General features: G+C 36.4%; 1 protein-coding gene across 4 annotated transcripts in view; it reads left to right on the forward strand.

Annotated features, from left to right (window-relative positions):
• Positions 1 to 21,864, forward strand: part of CAMSAP2 (calmodulin regulated spectrin associated protein family member 2) — an 87,431-nt gene that overhangs the window by 2,947 nt on the left and 62,620 nt on the right. For all 4 annotated transcript variants that reach the window (XM_009985693.2, XM_086617875.1, XM_086617876.1 and 1 more), the window contains exon 2: positions 9,342 to 9,601. In XM_009985693.2, the coding sequence (XP_009983995.2) occupies positions 9,342 to 9,601 (260 nt within the window). The remainder of the gene's footprint in view (positions 1 to 9,341; positions 9,602 to 21,864) is intronic.

Below are 21,864 nucleotides of genomic sequence, written 5' to 3' on the forward strand. Positions count from 1 at the left end.
GTTTTGCTGCAAGAAAATGTATCAGTGTTAGGTCAGGTCAGGGTAAATGTTTTGTAGTAACCAAATGATTTAAGTGACACAAAGTAACTGAAAGGGGGAGAAATTAACAAAAAGTGTCAAGTACGAAACTGGGAATGTTTAACCTTAGAAATGAAACCTGCAAACACTAACCTTCAGCATTAACTCCCAGTGCTGGGAGTTAACCATTTCAGTATAGAGAAACTCCTTTCCAAAGAAGTGTTTGAACTGTACTGATGTTATATGTTTCAACTTAAAACTATAATGGGATCTACTTCACAGGAATAGTTTAAAAAAGGTCTTGATGTTGTATTACTCTGTCCTTTTTATTTCTAAAACAACAGAAGTGGATTTCATTGTTTTGGAGTGTGAAGTTTTTGTCTTCTCACTCTACTGTCGTCATAGAAAATGTGGCTGGAACATTTGTTATCTCTCCGCCGTCCTAAAGACAGGCTAAGCTAAATATGCATCGCTCCTGACAGATGTTTGTTTAGCTTGTTTTTTGAAAATGTGTAGTTATAGAGATTCCACTGTATGTCTGCTAGTCAGTTTGAATCCTTATTTATATCTAGATTTTAGAACAGCATAATAATCTTGATGTCTTTTGCTGCACTGTAAACCCATTGCTTAACCTATTCTGGGTGGACGTGAGAATGGTGAGCGCCTTATCTCTTTATAAGACCTTCCACGTACTAAAAACAGTATCTTCTCTCTGTTCTGCTATTTAGACTAAACAGACTTTTTTTCAACTTCATTTTTGTAAGTGAAGCTTTTTTGGACTCTTGTGTTTTGATTTTTTTTTTTCCTGTGGTGGGTTTTGCATGAATTCTGTACTTATATCTAGATCTAATGGTCCAGCTAAACCCTTACCAGTACAGGATTGATTTGAAAAATTACTTTGTCTTTCCAATCTCTAATACTCTCGTTTATTCGCTAGAATATGATGGTTTTCATTTTTGTATCAGCCTAGAACTGTTGACTCATTCAGTTTGTGATTCACTGTAGCTCCGTATCTTTCTCTGCAGAACTGCTGCCTACTCAGTTGTTCCCATCTTGTAATTGTACAGTTGTAGGTTCCTGCTTTGCAGCTATGCTTATATAACTGCATCCTATTTTCAAACCACTTCTTCCACTTCTCAGTATCATCTTGAATTATAATTTTGTCCTCCAAAATGCTTTCATGCTTTCAGTCCCTTCGTAGCTTGGAATTGCTTCTCTAGAACCTCAGCTAGTATGAATAACGCTAATTCTTGAATCTTGATGTACATGTTCTTTCCATTTGATAGGGGACCTCTCAGTGCTCTTGTAAAACTGTTTTTGATAGCTTTTAATCCAATTTTTAGTAATTAAGACTCTCTCTGACATGTATGATTCTCAGAAAATTATGGGAGCAATTTTAAAGTCAAGTTCAGTCTGTTACTGTTCTGCTGTGCATACAACATTATCCTGCTGCAGTAGTAAATTACACTGGGTTAGCATTAGGGTTTTTTTGACAGGAATAAACTAAAAACTAAATAAAAGCTGCACAAGTCTTGTACTAAACATTATTCATCCACCTTTTAACATTAAATTTGTCCTTTATGGGTGTCTGAAGCAATAGATTACAAATTGCATCATCTGCAACTAAGCATTACCCAAGAAACTTCAAAATAACTTTCTCCTCGTTATTAGTATTTTGAGAATTCATACACAGCTACTTACTGATGCTTGCAAGATGTTGCCTGTAGAACCGTGAAGGGAGGAAACCAACATTGTGTATCTGACAGAAACAAGTTTTAACTAAATACTCTCATCTGTTGAGTGTTGTAGGCCAGAATGTCTTTTAATCTTTTCCTAGCAGACCTAATTTCTTTGCTTTTACTCAGTATGGTAGCTAGCAAAAACTTGCACAAGAGTTTGGAGTATAAAAACAAATGTCTGAGATTGTATTAAAAAACATTTCCTCACAAGATTCCTTTCTATCATGTCTCTGAAATAGTTGCTGACTAATTGATACTTTAGTTGATCCCTCTAAAATCAATTGATTGGACTAATCATCTGCTGAGATAGTCTACTTAGAAGTTGATCATATCATTCGTTTCTGTAGAACACATTTAAAACATGATTGCCTGTAGATCACTTTTTAAAATAAACATTGGGTGAGCTTCTGGATCTGTTAGGTTTGGCAGAGCCATCTGAGGTGGGAGACTGTGCACGTACAGAAGTACGGGAAGGTGAATTAGTAAGTTAACAGTTGTCAGGATCCTTAGTATGCGATAGACCTCAGGTGGGGTATTTTAAAATCTCTGCTTTCAATGACTTAATGTCATTAAACCTATTTGTCTTTATGACAGAAGTGCCTGTCCTCAATGTAATGAGTCTGATGAAGAGATTGTAGCCAAATGCTCACCTATGTCAGGTGATGAGATGAAATACATTTCTTCTACTTACACCTGGTTTCTTTTTTATTTTTTTTTGACCATCATTGCAGTTACTACTGCAGATATATTTTTAACCTCCTCTTCCTTGCCCCCGTGATTTAGGGTAATCTGTTGGGATACTTCTGTGACTCCGTGTTTAAAGGTGACTCTCATTCAAACCTGAAGAGTATTTCTATGCTGTTAATCAGGAACTTACTACCTTTCCAATACGAGATGTTAATGTAGCTTAATTTCTATAGCCAGCTGGTGGATTTTAATGAGCAAACCTGGATACAGTTCTGCTCCTGAAATTAATAACTTTTAACTACTTGCTTTGGGAAACCCAGAGCTCTGAATGAATGTTTTTGCTGATCCTTCTGGGAAAGGGGGCTCAGAGTGAAAAACCTTCAAGACTTTGCAAGAAAAATAGAGTGGATTCTCCTTCCTCCCTGTTTTTGTTCTGGTTTGATTTCCCCCCCTGCTCTTGGACAATATGTTATTGTTGGATCAGGTGATAGTAATAAACCTTTTCGCTATGGAGTTGAAATGTAGTGTTTGAAATCTATTTGTCTAATGTATGAGTTGTATAGCTCTAGCTGTTTCCTGTGTTTTGTGTGTCTTTTTTTTTTTCTCCAATTAGAGTCAGTCTTAAACTGAGAGAACTGGCAAGCCAGACACCAAAGCGGATGTGTCAGTTCATGTCTATCTAGTTATGGCTGGCAAAAGTTTTCTTTGGTTTAATAGAGTCTTATCATAGTTCAAGAAATAAGTGTTTATCTCTAAATTTCTGAAACAATCTTTTGCCCTATTTCATAGGCTATTTGAATCATGTCTTGAGTACAACAGTCATCAGGGTGCAACCTGAGTGAGATGGAGTTAGAACTCTACTATTATCTTAATATTTCTTGTAACTTACCTTTTCCAAAAATAAGTTCTGAAGTCATTTATGCTAATGAGAATTGATCCTTTTATTGCCAGGGGTAAATCATTTTTTTATTTATCAAAACCTGAATCAATATGCAGGTTTCAGTAAAGTAGGTGTTAAACTTTCCCATTTTAATAGGAAATGCTCCTACCAGACAAATTCTGTGTGCTTTGTGAATGGCACTTCCTGTTGTGCTACTGAAGACGGAATATTGGACAGGATAGACAATTAGTGTTAGACAAAACCAGGAGAGCATTTCTTATGTGATTCTCAGTGTTCAAAAAATAGCTGAAGTCTAGGTGGGCTATGAAGGTAGAGCCTGTGCATGGTTTTTCCTTGGATGTTTTGGGGTTTTGATGAGGTGTTTTGTTTGTTGCTTTTTTTTAATTGTTGTTTTTTGTTTTGTTTTGTTTAATAAGGAATCTCTTGAAAATGCAGAACTGCTGTCAAAGCAATGGATAGCGGTCTATTATTATGACATCTAGAGGCAGGAGAGTAGCATCTGTTTATTCGTAGTATTCCTGTGGTGGTAAATCCAAGAATCTCTCAGGTTCAATTTAGTTAGGTGGACAAAGTTAAGAATTGTGATACTGAAATTCTTTCTGCCATAAATTCATAGAGGTTGACCTTCTAGATACTTGCCCCTAGGCAGAAGTATGCTGACTGCCTGCTAGCCGAGAACAATATCAGTGGCAGACTGGTTTAACAAACCAAAAAGTAAAATCTTTTTTTCAATATCTACTGTCTCATTTCATTTTCCGCTTCCTGATTAAAAGTCTTATTTCATGATTTTTCTTTTTTCAGTAGCACCAGTTTGATCCACAGGTTACTGGCTTGCAGTAAGTCTTAGAACTGGAGCACTCATCAGAGCCCTTGGAGGGGTCTCCAAAAAAAACCCAGCAAATTGAAATATCTTCCTCTTCTACTGAGGCAACTACAAAAATTCATCAAAAGAAAAAGAACATAAATCTTGCTTCTGTGACCTGTTCTCAGTCCTCAGACTCTTGACTTCGTGCAAGCTCTACTCTGTTGTGCCCAAATGGCAAATGTGGCACCAGAATCCGTGTTGACAAGTGGGAGTCTGTATGGAGTAACTTAACACTCTTACCTTATGGCAAAAGCATACCTTTGCTGTCCTGCAGAAAACCATCATTAAGTCCATAAAGATTTGGCATAACTTCATCTACTGACTTGTACTAGGAAGTGGTTTAAGGTGTTAGTCAGAATTTTCATTAAATAATTCTGTATTAAATATCCAAGTCTTCTACAAATAGGTTTTTTTCTTCATGTCTGTGTTAATTGACAATTGACGTCATCAACCTGCAGAGATGGAAGCTTTCTAGGCTGAGGCTTAATGTGGCCTTGTGACTGCTAAGAATGATGTATATTTTAATTAGGAAATTCATGGTGAAATATTTTAACTCGTTTGTGCTATCTTCAGGAATACAAAAAAGAGACCTTGTTGACAAAGACTTCTAAACTTTTGTACTTCCTTAATGCAAACATTGATAAATCCAGAATTGTTCACTCTTATAAACTTTAAAAACTCAGTAGTCATGTAACTCAAAGAACTGTATTCATCCATGTGGAAGTCTGGAAACTTTACAAAAACCAGTTTGTTTTTAAAGAAAGTGTAGATTTTTCACATTAATACAAGTGATTTTTTTTCCAAAGGAGGAATTCATACTGTCCTCCAGGAGTAACGCACACTTATCTGAGCAGGGTTTTGTTTATAAAACAACTTTTAAAGGTGAATTCAGGCATGGTAGCCATGAATTATTTTTAGGTGATTCCTTCCCTTTAAAATGATCTGTTTAAATGGAAAGTTAAGTTACAATTCTATCTCATGATAGAGAGAAATAGATAGAAATAATAATCCTTTGTTTACTTTAAAGATTGGAATTTGTCTTTTAATTTCTAATTTTTTTTTTCTTCTCTAAAGAGAACAGGACTTTTGAGTCCATTATAATTTATGGAAAAAATATCTGAAAATAGGTTGAATACTGTTTCAAAGTTAGCCCGATTCTTAAATTTACATTATTGTTTTGGGCTGATGTGGTATTTCCTTTTTGTTCTTTTCCCTGTATGTTGAGCTTGTACATTAGCTTCATTTATTCTCTTCACAGTTCAATATTTACAAAATTCAAACTATCAAATTTTCCTTTTTTTTTTCAAACCCATACCAAGAAAAAGGTTTTGAAAATTGAAACCTGTAATCCTGTTGATGATTTTTGGAAAAAAAAAACAGGATGAAAACAGTCTCTGGAGATCATGTAGTTTAACCTCCTGCTCCAAGAAGAGACAGCTTCAAAGTTAGAAGAGGTTTATCAGAGCCTTGTCCACGCACGTTTTGAAAGACCTCACAGATAGTAGTTTCGTACCTGGGTCCCTGGGCAACCTGTGCCTGTGCGTTGCTGCTCTCGCTGTGAAGAATTTTTTTAGTTGTATTCGGTGGAAATTTCCCTTGCAGCAGCTCATGACTTTTGTCACTCCACTGCACTGTGCACATCCGTGTTTTTCAAACCTGCCTGTTGGGTGCGGGAAGAGTTAGATCCTCCCACAGCCTCTCCAGCAGAAATACACCCTGTTTCTTTCATCTTCCAGATTTCATGTGCTCAACTCCCAGAACTCAGTGTCCCCAGTATATAATTGCTGAACTTGCCACAAATTTCAAGGTCAAATGGTACTTTATGGCAGTATGTGCAACAAGGTATTTATTTTAAAACTGTTCATTTACTTCAGAGTTTAATCTTGAGACTTTTGTCAGCTGGGCAAAGGAAAGGGACTGTAAAATGCATATATTGGGAATTAGTGTTCAGATTCTTCTCTGCTTAACAGAGCCCTTTAAGAATCTCCAATCCTGCCAGAATTGTTAATAAAGGCTTTTGACCCTGTTGATTGTTCTGGTAATCTGCTGAGAACTGGTTGTAGCCTTGAAATTCCCCTCCAGAGGACTGCAGAGGCAACATAGTCGTTCTGGAAGGGCTGACGCTTTGAGATCGTAACAGGAAGAGTTTCCTCTATGTCTACCTGCTGTGCTTGCTTTTTTTTTTTTCCCCCCAGACTGTAACAAAAATGAGAACACAGTTTGAATCTTCTATCAGGATCTATTCTGATATCAAACAGTTTGGTACGTCTTATAAATGGGGAAAAGTGCATGTGTTTCTGTCTCTGCGATGGGAACTCTTGACAGGAATTTTTTTAAGACTTCTGATCTTGTTGCAGCAGGGATTCCTTATTTGTATGCTTTCACATGTTTTGTTTTTCTAAATCCAGAATATGTCTGTAGTCAGTTTCTCTTCCTAGGTTCTTGTTTCCATATTCTATTTCTCTAGTAAATTTCTTTTCTGATTTTATTTTTATGAATACCATCAAGTTTCTATTCCAGATTTATTTTTGTGAACACCAATGAAGTAAAAGAAATGGCATATGTCTCATTTTGTCTTTTGCTGTATTTTTCAGAAGCAGAAATATCCTTAATAAATAATTCTATTTACCTTTGATAGTTATAATCTTGATTATTTTTTAGCGTATTGAGGTTTTTTTCCTAAACTCCAGTAGTGGATATTGTTCTTTCATGATAAATGTGTATATTGCATCTTATCTTGTCACTTTAGAGTCTGAGTGATACAGAAGATCAGAAATTACTTTAACAGGTGAAGGGTTTGTTATTTCCTGTCTTTGGATTTTCCTTCTGGCTCAAATCTGTCATTGTCTTTTAGTGAAACTAAAGCATGGAATATATGACTTCTGTTTATGCTTAGCTAACTCCTCCTGCCTCAAGTGGTATTTTTTCTTATGGGAATGAGACTTTTTTTAGACCTTCTAAGAAATTATGAATGGCTTTTTTCTCTTTCTCCCTATTGCCCTGCACCGCATCTGACTTGCCATATGATTCAAAAAGGCAAAATCTACTGCCTATGCATTGTGAGATTTACAGAAAACGTTTCCTAATGCTCTCTAGCTGAGGAAATAGTGTGAAGATGCTTTAAAAGTTGGTATTTGGAACTATCGAGGATAAAGTCATGATGAGAATTGAGCTTCTGGTACTGAGATGGAGTTGAATCATGAGGGACTTCAGAAATAATGAGCTTAATATTTAAATAGGTAATGTATGGACAAACAGGGAAAAGAAAGAAGAACAGGTAGAACTGAGACAGATGGAAGTAATACCTAGCGTTGGAGGTACTTAGTGCTTATAAAGTTCCTTAATTATAAGTGTTTTTTATAGTTTTGGATGACTGTAGGTCCTATGGAGTCAGTAAGTGAGGCTGGGAAGTGTCAAGAGAGGATTGCAATATCATTGCCGGATATTGGAGGCTTTTTGTTAGTAATTTTATTATTGTCTTGTAAAAAAGTAATGTTATTAGGCATTAGGCTTGTATTTTAAAGGGCAGAAGAGTTTTGTTGACAGTATATTTTGATCTGTGTTCTAAAGCAGAGCTGTGAGTGTTCTAGCTAAATTTAGGCTCCTGGTTTAAGCAAATTATAAACTATACTTCTCTTCCCCTTGCTGTTCTGAATTGGCAAAGAAGTGTTGATATGCTACTTAAATGTCATAAGGATGGTAAAAATGGGCATGTGTTAATATTTCTTTCCCTTTTTGCACTCTATAACGCGTATCTTCTCCTTTCACAACTAGAAGGCAGCTAGCTCTTCTGAAGCTCATAATGGAAGCACATGAACTGCAATAGAATATGTATGAGGAAGAAGATAATCTGTCATTATCTTGTGATGGCATGTTCTGTTTTTCTGTCTCTCCTACTCCACCCATATCAGGCTGTTTACTCCACCCTCTGCTTCAAACCTTGTCTGTTTAGCGATTTATCCAGCTGAAGGCAAAGGAGATAGGAACCTCCAGTTGCATCACTGCTTTCCTATGCACTTTTTTTTTCTTGTAGCAATTAAATAGGCTTTTCCATTCAGGCTCACAAAAAGAATCACATGCTTTTTATCCCATAAATGCTGTTGGCTTAACTAATTTGACAACAGTAGAGAGTGAAATTCTTACATGGGGAAAATGAGGCATCTTGTAGTGCATATGTCTAGAAATGTGAAGTCGGAAACCATGTCTAAGTTATGTTCTACTCCACTGGTGATTTAATTTAATTTCATCTTGTACCATATTTAATTAATTTATAACTATTACTTTTGTAATAGTAATTATGTGTGTAGTCTGCTTGTATTGTGTAAAGTATTTGAAAAAACTGTTAGATTGACTTGGAATGCTAATTTTGGGGTTAAAAATCTCAGCATAAGTGTAACAGAATCTTGCATAGCTTTCTGTGGGTGCTAACCCAGTTCACTGAAAAAGGGGGAAAGCCACAATTTTAAGGGAAGTCAGTAACACAAATAGGCAAATAAGAACTCAATATTTTGTCAGAAGGAAATTGATAATTTTTTTTTCCTCTTTTTCCATTCTTTTAATTCTACTAAAACATCCATGTGTTTATGCTTAACTGCAGGATTGTCATCATTCTGTGATGCGTGACCTTTGAAATGGGTAGTAATCAAATTTCTCTAGCATGTATATAACCTAAAAGGCAGCAGTTTCCCTTTTAATCTCAAATTACTCTGTGCTAAAAGATAATATTCCATTTTATTATGGTAATAGAGACAAGGTTTTTTGTTTAAATGGGTGTTGTTCTGCCTTTATATGTCTGACCTATATAATGTTATGCCAAAGAAAATAATGTTTGGGCATGTATTTGGAGAAGCTAAGAAATTTTAATCATGCTGTAAATCACGGATTGGCCTTCTGGTGTGGCCTTTGCAGTGTAGAACTCTCTTTGAATTTTTCTTTAGTTTTCTATTTATAGCTCAAATGTTACCTTTGTATGCTACTTTCCCATCATTTTATATCATGATGAATGGTAAAGACTCTCGCCTTTTCTTGAATATGCTTTCTTTAACAGAATTTTGAGTTCATACGTATAGTATTAGGGTTTTTTTATATCCTTTCTGATACTGACTAATGCTGCTTTTTTTTTTCTTTGTAGAAAATGTTCCTGAAGAACTACGAGAACCATTTTACACAGACCAGTATGACCAGGAGCACATTAAACCACCTGTTGTTAACTTGCTGCTGTCTGCAGAACTCTACTGTCGTGCTGGGAGCCTTATTCTCAAGAGTGATGCTGCAAAACCACTTCTAGGTCATGATGCTGTTATACAAGCCCTGGCACAAAAAGGCCTTTATGTCACTGACCAAGAAAAGTTGGTGACTGAACGAGATCTTCACAAAAAACCAATTCAGATGGTGAGTGTTTAAAGCTTGTATGTTGTATGTCTTCTATTCTTCTATGTACTTCCAATAACTACATATGTGTCTTTTAACATATATCGTTATGTTGAAGTATTTTTCATATATATTATAACATATATACATTCATATATATTATAACAAGAGTTAAATATGATTCATTACTGGGAGGCCTATGATCGTTCTGGTCTGTTTCTTCTGTCTCCTCATAGCTGTCAGTGCAGGTGTACTTCCTCTGTGCTAATGCTTGAAAACATTTATCATTCTACCTAGTTGAAGTATTACGTTTTTAAATATAGCAGTGACAATATGATCCATTTGATTTCAGTTTTACAGCACTGACTGTCAGTGAAAGTTTCTGTGTTGGAAAAGTGGTTTGAAAATAGCTAGATTTTTTTCCCCTCCTTAGAGAAATCTTTGGTTAAAAGCTTAAAAAAAGAGATTTTGATGACATGAACAATTCAACCTAATAATATTCAGTAGTCACCAGTTAGATATTAAGTCAATGTAAAACACATAACATTGGTGTGTTCTTTCACGGAGAATTTTAATAATATGTCTTTGCTTTATACAACTGCTAATTAAAATATTAGTTCATCAGATGAATGATTCTATTACTAAGCTCATAAGGTGTGGATTTTCTTCCTTGATTAGACCTGAGTTGAAAAAAAACCCTGTCTGTAAAAATGATGGCTACATACAGCCAATTCTTTCTCTAGGTTGCTTATAAAATGACAGTATGATAGAATAAAATTATACTGTATTTAAAGTGAAGTATTTCAAATTATTTTCACCTTTTTATTGTTTAATATCTGATATAGAAAATAAACATGAAGTCTGAGACTGACAACTTCTGTTCTAATACAGAACTTAAGCTTGCTCATTTGAAATCATGAGCAAATTTTCTTGTGATATCAATTGAACTAATGTTCCTACTATACTTGGAGGTATTTATGGCACAATCTGATCTTTTCAGTTTGGAATACATTGGGCACAGGGAATAAAATATCTAATAGAGAAAGGGCTTATATAAATTTTCTGTAATCTGTTAGCTGAATCTAGACTTCACAGTCTAGTTTTCCCAGGATCTTTTTTGTTTTAATCCACGCTCTGGAGTTTGACTACTCTATTTTAGGTCGTTTGACACTTCTGTGGCCTGTAACTGCTGCTCGAATGGATGTGTGTGAAAATTAATACAGCTATGTTTTTATTGTCAACTCATTGTCTACTAACATGTAAGATGACTAACAAGTATCTGGCAGAATATGACCAGAGAGTCTCTCTTATTTGTTCAGTTGATACCAACTGATAAGCTGCAGAGCCTTTACAGATGCAACATCAAAGCTACTAGTTAGTGATTAATCATTTATTCCATACAGTATTGCCAAGAAGCATTAGGCCTCTTAGTTTGCACAGATGTTTTTGAGAAGTAGCAGTAATTGTTTACTGTGATACAAAAACTAAATTCTTTACATCCACTTTTTAATTTTTTTTATTTGAAAAATTCTTTCCTCCTCATAGAATGCTTAAGATCGGAAGATAAAAACATTTTGACAATAGTAATAAAACTAGTCGCAGCACTTTTTCTTTATGATTAAGCAGTGATCAGCAAATGCAGTAACTTGAAATTTTGCCAGTCTCTCTTGATCTTGATGTCCTTTTTTAAAAAGGAGAGCTCAACAAAGAACAAGTGGCATTTTAGTGAAAGAAGCTGTGGATAGCAAATAAAAGACATACGGAAGTGACACAAAATTTGCAGGACCCTTGCAACACTCGTGGGTGCTTTAGGAGTAAGCATTTATAATGTTCATAGAAGTCAAAGCATTTAGGAGGTTAAGAAACAAACTTCCTGACCACGTTTTTACAGAACTTAATGCTGTTCTTGTCGCTGAAGGAAGATAAGGTTACTGACTTGCGTTTATGAGCTTGTGTTTTTCCCATTTGATCCTTTTCTAGAGTGGTAAAGAGACATCTCTTTTCAGAGTTACCAGTTGAGAAAATGTGTCAGTATTCTCTAGTTTGGTTTGCTGATCTTTATTTAGTTCAGTCATTAATGTTGCTTAAAATGCTTTCAATAGCAATTTTTTATTTCTCCTGTGCTTGAGTGAGTGTTTGTGTCTTTCTTTCCTGTGGTGTTTAGGGATAGTCCAGCAAGTAGTTATTCAAGCATCAATGTCATAACAGCCGACATCCCCAGATTCCCGCTCTGCCCAGGTCACTTGTCCACACTTCCAGTACCAGCAACAGATGAGTGTACTGATGCAGCAGAGTTAGTTCACATGCAGCTGGGCTGACAGTGAGAAGGGACAGTGGAGTGGAAACACAGCTTACTTGGGCAGAGGGCAGCCGTGTCTAAAGCAATTGCTACCGAAGAAATGGCTGTGAAACGGTAGTCTCAATACTAACATTCTGAGCCCAAGAGTTTTATTGTGTCATGCTGTGCTCATATCCCTGTGCAAGTTTCTAGCAGCAATGTTTTAATTGGGAAGTCTCAACCTTTTTCTTTATACAATTAGCAAAGTTGACAGAGAATTTCAAATCTGGCTGTTGCAGTATTGATAAAGTCTTGAAATTATCCTCTTGGTGTCTTTTAGTATCTTTTCCTAGTGTTCTGTATGTCACAGTTTCCACAAGTCTTACAAAGTAAGATGTATATCGTGTTTCAGAGTTTCAATGATGATATTTTTTTCAGTTATATGGAACAGAAAGTTTGCTTATGTAACTAACTCATACATTCCTCTAGTAGACCAGATCGTGTTAAACCTATGTGCAATCTAATTTTGAGTAATTTAATAGAAAATAATATGGTAGTCCTCTTTGCTAGCCTGTCCTCATAAATAGAGGAAGAGGTTGATGTTTAGTAGAGGACATTTATTACTATCTGCTCAGACGTACTGTACTCGTATAGCTGGAAAGAGGTGAGTTTTAATATAAAATGGAACTATGGAAAGAGATTTCAGTGTAGGATATTCTAATTTTACTTACGCTTTATAATGCATGTAGCTGCCATCTACAGACTTGGAATTCCTTATACTGTATGTTTGTAGCAGTGATGGTTCTGATAATTAATTGTTGATTGACTTGACATGTGACTACTTAATATAACAGGGATGTCAAATTTTGTCCTCTGTTTCTTAGCTATAACTGAACTTTTTTCTAGGAAGCGCCTCACATATTAAAGTCTTTGAAAAGGCTAGGAAATGAATGTGTTTCTTGATGCAGTAGGGTCAGGATAGGTGGTAGTTTCCTTGTTAGTCATGACTCACTTGGCTTCATTTGTATCTAATATGAGAAGCTGCAAATTTTTTCTGTGTGTATATCTGTATATACATAAATATGTGTATATATAAAAATATATTAAAATATTTTAATATTATACAATATATTATAAAAATTTATAATATATTATATATAAAAAATAGGTTTCTCCAGTGTAACGAGATTAGGAAAGTGGCACGTAGGAAACTAACATGCAATAACAGGACCAAAGGCTTCTGTTAAAGCCCCCTGTATGTAGGGGTAGGGAAGTCCATCTGGTTTGTTTTAGTGTGCCTTATGTTTGGTTTGTTCATATGTCTTGTATTTGTTTTTTCTGGTAAAATTGAAAGCTAGGTTATTCTTCAGGCTTGTTCTGACTTAAAAATTTGTAATTGAAACTGTCTGTTCCTGAGAGATTGCATTTTGTGGTAATGCTGTAGGACTATTCAGTGGTACCTCTATTTCTGTTCTCCATATATTGCAAGCTATTAACACTTAATTCTAAGTTTATTTTTGTTAAGTCTTCATATTTGTTAGGATTATTCTATTGCCTTAATTTTTGATAGCGGAGCAAAAGAACCAAATACGACATTATTACTCTCCAGGTTGAAGTTCATGTGGTCTTGGCTCTGCTACATTAGACTTTAAACAGTGTAGAAACAGTCTAGAGCTTGGAATTGCAACAGTGTTGAACCATGAACCAGGGTACATTTCCCCTGAAAGTCATGCTTCAGGTCATGAATACAAAAGGAATTACCTGATGCTTAAAAAGTTTATGAAAGCTAAGTTGCAAAAATATAAGCAAAGATACTTATTTCAGTTGGGAAGTTCTAATTGAATTAAAAAAAAAAAAATCTGTCTTAAGCAGGCACTTCCATATGGAAATCATATGTGAGATTTTGACAGGCTATAGAAATCAGAAATAGCTTGAGAATTCAGCATGGTTCTGATAATTATGCAATAATTTTGGATTAATGCTTCCAGATATAATATGCATAGAACACTGTTCAAGTTAATATTAACTTTTATATTTCCATGTTGATTTATCTCTTTGGAATTTCACATTTATTTCATGAGCCAAACTGACTTAAACCTTCCAATGTCAGGTACACAAGAGGAAGGCGATTTGGATTTTTTCATGTTTTTTCTCATTACATATTGGATCTCTTTATGTTTAAAAAACCATATGTATCTGTTCTTACAGGATGAACCAGAAGAGACTTTTAGACAAGCTTCTGCATTATGCCAGTAATTTTTTATCAACTGAATAATGTATTTGACAAGCCCAATCCTTTTATGAGAATTCTGATATTTAATCAGTCTGGCCATTTTGTATTCATATGCTGGTGATCTCTTTCAATTTGCCTCAAGTGGAGGGAAGAATAAACAGATTCAGTGGGAATTAAGAAATGCTTTCCCTCCCCCAAGTCCTGCAATTCACTTCTGCCATTTGGGAAAAGGAATAAAGAATCAACATCTCAGTTCTCTGCTGCCTGATACTCTGCAGGGAAACTGAAGTTGCATAATTACCCAAGCTGTGAATATCTGTACTGCCTAGTCTCTGTCTCTAATGTGGTAGGGCCAAGACTATCACCCCTCAAGCTTGAAATTTAGTTAATGTCAAATTTTAAATACCTGTTTGAAGCCACATGTGTTGGGGGGGTGTACAGATACAGTAATGCTACAGACTTGTGCCAAAAATATATTTTCCTTCCCTTGTTGTTGTATATTGATAAAGCATTTTCATCTGACTTGCAAAAAAAATATTACTATCTTGCAAGGTTTCGGGGGAAAAAAAAAAAGGCAGTTTTATTTAGTTAGTTCTTAAATAAAATTTGATGAATAGAAAAAGGTTAGTAAATACCCTGTATATAAATGCTGTCTCCAGGAAAATATGCCATACTTTCAAATATTTCTTTGTATTCTCTTTTCAATATGGGAAAATATAAAAACTGTAGTAAGAATAATGCAATCAAAAAGTGTAACTTAAATTTGAACTCCGATTAGGAAAAATACTATTGCAGAAAAATGTCAACCAGCTGAGCATCTACCTTAAGCTTACACTCATGTATAATTATTTTTTGAAAAGTACTATTGTTGATCAAGAAACACTTAAATCCTCCATAGGGTTACACAATTGTCAGCCAAGATGTGAAGGGAATGATAGACTCCAGCAAAACCTCAGCAGTAAGTCCATAATAGCTTGTAGGATTAAAAATGGTTACCTCTCTAATTCTGAGACGTAATTTGTGTGTATGGGGGTTTAAATATAAAATATAGTGTGCTATAATCCGAATTGTTTATCCATTTAGCTGTAAATTACTTTTTTCCTTGAAGGTGTCTTCTGTGAGGGAGTCTGGCAATAATTCTCTCTGAAGCAGTTTGTGAACCTGGTCTATAACTGAGGTATAATTAGGTGTGCCTGTATAAGCTTTTTAGTAGTGATCAGGAGCACGCTTTTGAGGCCAATCTCCCTATTTCTCCCAGTTACTGCACTTCTGGTTTGTGTCGTGGAGTCTTCTTGGGAGCATGAACTCATTTTCTTTCAGCAGCTAAACTGGAAGATGGGCTCTAGGATTGCACCTTCAGTTGCCCACCTGCCAAGGGGTACTTGTTTCACAGGAAGAGAGCCGATTGAAGTGAATTCCCTGAGAAGGGAGGAAGGGTAGTTCCTGGGACCTTTGCACCAGTTTTGGGTTTCTGCTGTGCTGCGGTACTAATTGCCAAGTTAGTCATAGCCTGCAAAACTTAACATGGAAGGAAAGGGGATTGATAGCAGTGGTTTTGTACCCAGAGCCAGAATCTACATCTCTTGCTGGATGACATAGCAGACAATAAGTGGTTAACTTATCCTATAATCCAGATTTTTGATGTCTGACAGACTGCGTTCATTTGAAATGACAGTCCCTCTCATCAGAGGAGTATTTATCCTTGACGAAGGATGCCAGCAGCTCACCCAGTTAGCTTGCAGCTACATGCTGCAGCCTCTTCATTTTCATGCTGTAGAATTCTTTTAACTTTGTAAGGCAACAAAAAGTGTACTAAACACTTCATAGAACAAAGAAATAAGATGTGGCTTCCACCCTGAAGAATTCTTTTTCTGGTTTTAGGCATGATGTAACAAGTTTCCATTCCTGTGCTATTGCAAATTACTTGTTAGATGAGAACACATAAAAAGAGAATTTGCAGTTACTTGACTTGAGCCCATAGATACCCTAATTTGTTAGTTAAAACACCAGGTTCTAATATTAACTGACTTGTGATATTTATGCATCTTGCATAGCAGTATGTTTCACATAAGACTAAAGTAATAAGCAAAAGTAGTGGTGAAACAGAACCTGAGTTTAGTCTAATGTGAGTTATACAACCAGTCAGCTGTGGCTTTGGGTTGGGACAATGTAATCTTTGGACGTTCCTTATTTTTTGCTCAACTTTGTGCTGTAGACACTGGGTTTCAGGCTCATTTTTTCACACACGTTCCTTGTGAGGTTCTCATTTGCTTGATCCAGTATTTTTGCTGGTGTCAAATACACCATCTCGCTGTAGTCAGCGTCGCACAAGTGCATTTGACATAGTAAAGCAGTGTGGGTACCAAGCTCCCTCAAGCATAAGGTGCCAGTTCACACTTTGGTCACAGAAAACTGCTGTAGCTCTTCATGAAGTTTATTCTGCTCTTGCCATTTGTAACTTGTAACTCTAGTGTCCTGTTAGCTTTTTTCATGCAACTTATGTTGACTCATAACCTGGGGATTTTATTTTGCCGGCTCGTTTTTAATTATATTTGTCTTGTATGTAGAAAATACTTTTTTCTGTGTCATGTAAATAGCAGCAGTGACTTGGGATGTGTTCTACAGTATGTTTGTCTGGAATTTAGCGTATGAAAAACAAATACAGGTTATCAGTGAGAGTCACACTAGGTTTTGGTTTACTTCTGTAATTTCCTGGGACTCAAGTCCAATATTTAGTCTAGGCTTGCTCCTTTTCTGAAACTGAACTCTGACTGATTGTTTGCTACTAATGGCATTCTTTTGCACTGTAAAGGGTTAGCTTGGCTACAGTCAAATTGAGTCACTTCTGTGTTTCTGTGAGCCAGTCAAAAGAAGCTGCAGATGGAATAAAATTACGTAATTAAATTGTTCTGTGCTTACTTTAATTCATATGTATCTTAGCCTATGAATAGCTGAAAAGAAAAATTGCTGTAAAGGACCATTATTTATTAGAAACATCTCTTGTGGGAGAATATAGACATTTATTCTTAGAGCATAAGTTTTGAAATCTGTTTAATGAAGACTGTCTGCAAATAAAGGTAGGAATTAACTCCAAAAGATAATGTGGATACCTGTGTCAGAAATTTGTGGAAGACTTAGGTAACCACTGCAACATCCTTCAAGTTTTCATGGAATGCTGTCCACCTAACTTGTGCAGCAACTAACACGGAAAGGAGCAAGGCTACTGACACCTAAATTAGATCTGTAAAGAATACAAAGTAGGAATTCTTTCCTGGTCCTTTCCAGCAACTCTAGTGCTAAAGAACTGATCCCATCCACCTGCTTTCATGTTTGCAACTCTCCTCCCAAAAGAAAACTGAAAGCCACCTATATTTCTCTAGCTTTAGTTTTAATTTTTGTGAATTCTTTTTCTTCTTGCATCCTTAATTTTAGTACAAAAATCTATGTAGGATTTTGGTCTTACTCAGAGTTCCAGCAATATAGCTGGCATTTCAGATTTGTATCACTGAGAATCCTTGCATGGGAAAAAGAAAAAAATCTGATTATTCTTTAAGAATTCATTTCAGTTGTGCAGAGCTATTGAACAGACTGTGCCACTTGCATTGCATTGAAAGCGTATTCTCAGAACTGCCATGAAATCTCTGGTCTATACAGAACTGGCCTTACGTATGCCTTTGCCAGATCAATGTAGTAGGCAATGTTCAGAAATAGCATCACGTTATGTCATGTTTAATTGTGGCAATCGCATTTAATCTTTTACTAAAACGAGGAGAGAATATTGCAGCGCATCTTCCAACTGAGATACATAATATACGAAATAAACCAAACTGCTGCTGTTTGAATGATGACAGGACATAAAGTAAACATGTACCTCAAGAGAAGGTAGTGCCTCCTTATTGACTGGTAGTGCATCATTATTGACTGTTGTCTGTCTTGTTCACTTCCTTGCTAATTAGCAAACAGTGCTGTGAGGGCTGAAAAAAATAGTTGGTATTCTTCTGCCATGAGCAAACTGAAGTTTTTTTTGAACCAAATTGCTTCTGATTATATTCTTAGTTAGTGTCCCTTATTACTCTGTTGTTAACGGGGGGGGGGGGGGGGGGGGGGGGGGGTGGAAGAAAAAAGGAGTGGTGGTGGTGGTTTGTTTAAAAAACAAACAAACAAAACACCCTGAAAAATAGACAAAAAAAACCCTGTTCCTGAATTCAGTCCAACAAGGAAAACCAGCTAAAAGGAGGTATAAATTATGAAAGAAAGATGGTATGAATTAAAGTCTGTGAAGAATGCCAGATACTATACAGAAAATGCTTTCTAAGCAGGTCGGGAATTATTTTCATTAACCTTGAAAGAAATACAATTTTGTTAAACACAGTTTAAGAACATTTTCTTCCTGTTTCAACAGCACTATTAAGTAGTGTTGTTCAGCCTTTAGCTGTTGGTTTGCTGCTGTGAACTTTGTTTGTATCTCTTTAAATATGTGAAAAGGTTATTTAAATAAATATTTAGGAACGGTCTTACTTCTGCTAGGTGAAGTATATTTTTGGAGTATAGTAACTAAGCTCTTTAGAAAAAGAAGAATCTATGAATTACTTTACAGACTACCTAAAAGGTATCGGTTATTTCATTTGAATTATGCAAAGAGAAATCTTTCTTAATGCCCTTGTGCCGATAGGGGAACGCTAACAGTGTTGCGTGGTTGTAGCAGGCAGTTACTTGGTTAAGAGCACTGCTTTCTTCCTATTATGGGAAATAGTGAGCTGCTTTTAGCAGGAGGTGTGGGTCTGTCATGTAAACATAAGGAGAGCTTCACTACCAGCTCTGTGTAGTACATACACACAGCAACAAGGGGACAAAACCCACTGACTGTTGAAGGAATACGGTTTGTATTCCCCATGATGCAGCAGCTGCTCCAATATAGTACAAAGGAACAGTGCTAATCTGCATTTGTTAATCTGCACTCATGAAGCTGGCAATCTGCCTGCATTTATCAGCAAAGAGCACACTGTCATCACAGTAGATGTATCATAACATTAAAATCTTTCTTCTTAGAAACTGTGGAATTTAAGAACATTATGTTGTTTTTTTTTTTCCCGGAAGTTGAATGAACAAAATGTTGTAAGATCTCCGTAGTATGTCTAGTCTTTTTGTTTGACACTTAGGGAAATGCAATATAAAGAGCAGTGCACTTCAGTCATTTATGTTTATATGAACTGGTAGGTTTTCTATGAACCATTAGGTTTACATGAAATAGTAGGAAATTTTATTACCTGCAGAGATATATATCCAAATTACCTAAAGCAAAATCCAATAGAATTGGTCCTATGTAAGTAATATTTTAACACAAGTCTTAAATGTTTTTATCTGGTAACTTGTTAAACCATTTAAGTTATAAATTGACTGTAATAGTACTTGATAACAAATTGACTATCTATTCTAAATGTGGAAGATTTTCAGCTTTCCCCCATCTATCAGAAGGTCATTAGGAAGGATATCTCCCAGTATAATATGCTTCTTTGCCTTCTCAAGCCATGAATCTAAGACCAATGTATAAACAGCAAAGTCTACGTCAAAAAGAAGTCCTTAATAGTTTTTAGAAGATTGGAAAAAGCTATCTTTATGACAATTTATGTAATCATCTAGCAGTAGCTAGAGATCCAGATCAGTCAGCTGTCAAGACTGATGACATCTCTCAAAAGTTGAAATGGCAAGTGCTCTTTATAAGCTTTAAGTTGGATGTTTGGAACACAATTTAGAATACCTAGCAGTCAATATTTATGAAATGAGTATGTACAATGTGAAGTGTGTAGTAAAAAAAAAATTTCAATGTTTTGTTTGATAAAGAAGTGACAGGTTAAAAATTATGAGCTTTAAAAGTAGAAAAATTACAAGAAAAGCAGAGTGCATGTGTTGATATCAGGTAAGCATGTAATGATGGATTCATTTTACATGATATAATTATATAGTATGCAATATGACATTATATAGGGACACTTACATTTCTTAAATATGGATTGAAGTATCTGTTATATTATTAAAGTTTACTAATGTATTTTGAAACAAATTGCACAGTGGCGTTTAGGCAACAAACCTACCACAGTAGGTACCAATTAAGTGCTGTCAAAATAAATTAGAAAATGGAATCTTTATTATCAACAGCTTTTGAGAGGTTTAGTTACAGAATTTGTATCACCTTACCCTGTTTTTACTGACACTGGCCTGCTGACCTATAATTTATAAACTAATGTCTGGAGTTTTGGAGGCTTCGTTTTGCCATATCAGCAGTCAGAAGAACCCTACCATCAGAAAGTCTCCTTTTTCTTACGTTTATTTCTTTTCTGGAGTATCAGCCCCTTATTTTGTGTTGTCTACTATGAACATAAAGAACAGTTCATTCCCTTCTTTTTTTAGCAGCCTTTTATGTGTGGGCAGGTTATGTCTCTAATGCTTTGTTTCCCAAACCTTATCTTCATTCCAAATGTCCATCATTTGGTGCCAATCTTTCTTGACAGTTTGTGCTGAAAAACTGGGCCCAGGATTCTAACTGGGACCTTGTCAAGGCTTGTAGGGCACAATGAGAACTGGTGCAGTTTTTGCCAACTAGAGTCTGCAGTTGACACACCTGTACGTCAGCTGCCTCTTTTGTGACAGCATGACATTCATTGTATGCTCACACGTAGTTATGCTCTCTAACCTCAGATTGTGACCGCTGACCAGTGATTTACTTAGGTGTTCTCCATCTTAATGTAAAAGGTTAATACAGGCTTTTTTCTGACTCTTTTTCTCCATCATTTACGATTATTTTGAAACTGAATATAGCATATATTAGTGACACATGCTTTAGTGGGAAGTAGCCTGTGCTTGATTTCTCTTCTTAAGGGTGTGCTGTGAGGAAATAATAGAATAGCTTAGGTTGGAAGGGACCTTTAAAGGTCCCCTAGTCCAATCCCCCTGCAGTGAGGAGAGACATCTTCAAAGAGGCAAGGTTGCTTGGAACCCTGTCCAACCTGACCTTGAGTGTTTCCAGGAATGGGGCATTTACCACCTCTCTGGGCAACCTGTTTCAGTGTTTCACCACCCTCATTGAAAAGAAGTTTCTTCCTTAGATCTAATCGAAATCTACCCTCTTTCAGTTTAAAACTGTTACCTCTTGTCCTATCACAACAGGCCCTGCTAAAAAACTTGTCCCCATCTTTCTCGTAGGCCCCCTTTAAGTACTGGAAGGCTGCTATAAGATCTCCCCGGAGCCTTCTCTTCTCCAGGCTGAACAACCCCAGCTCTCTCAGCCTGTCTTCATAGCAGAGGTGCTCCAGCCCTCTGATCATCTTTGTGGCCCTTCTCTGGACCTGCTCCAGTAGCTCCATGTCCTTCTTACGTTGGGGTCCCCAGAGCTGAATGCAGTGCTCCAGGTGGGGTCTCACTGGTCTGGAGTAAAGGGGCAGAATCACCTCCCTTGACCTGCTGGCCACACTTCTTTTGATGCAGCCCAGGATGCAGTTGGCCTTCTAGGCTGCAAGTGCATGTTGCCAACTCATGCCCAGCGTTTCATCCGTCAGTACCCCTCAGTCCTCCTCCTCAGGACTGCTCTCAATCCCTTCATCTCCCAGCCTGAATTGATACCGGGGATTGCCTCAACCCATGTGCAGGACCTTGTACTTGGCCTTGTTGAACCTCATGAGATTCATGTGGGCCTGCCTCTTGATCTTGTCCAGGTCCCTCTGAATGTTGTCCTGTCCAATAAATGCACATTTGTAAAAGCTTCCTGGCCTATTGCGT

Source organism: Tauraco erythrolophus, chromosome 10 (genome assembly GCF_009769465.1).
Source record: "Tauraco erythrolophus isolate bTauEry1 chromosome 10, bTauEry1.pri, whole genome shotgun sequence".
In the NCBI taxonomy this organism is placed as follows: domain Eukaryota; kingdom Metazoa; phylum Chordata; class Aves; order Musophagiformes; family Musophagidae; genus Tauraco; species Tauraco erythrolophus.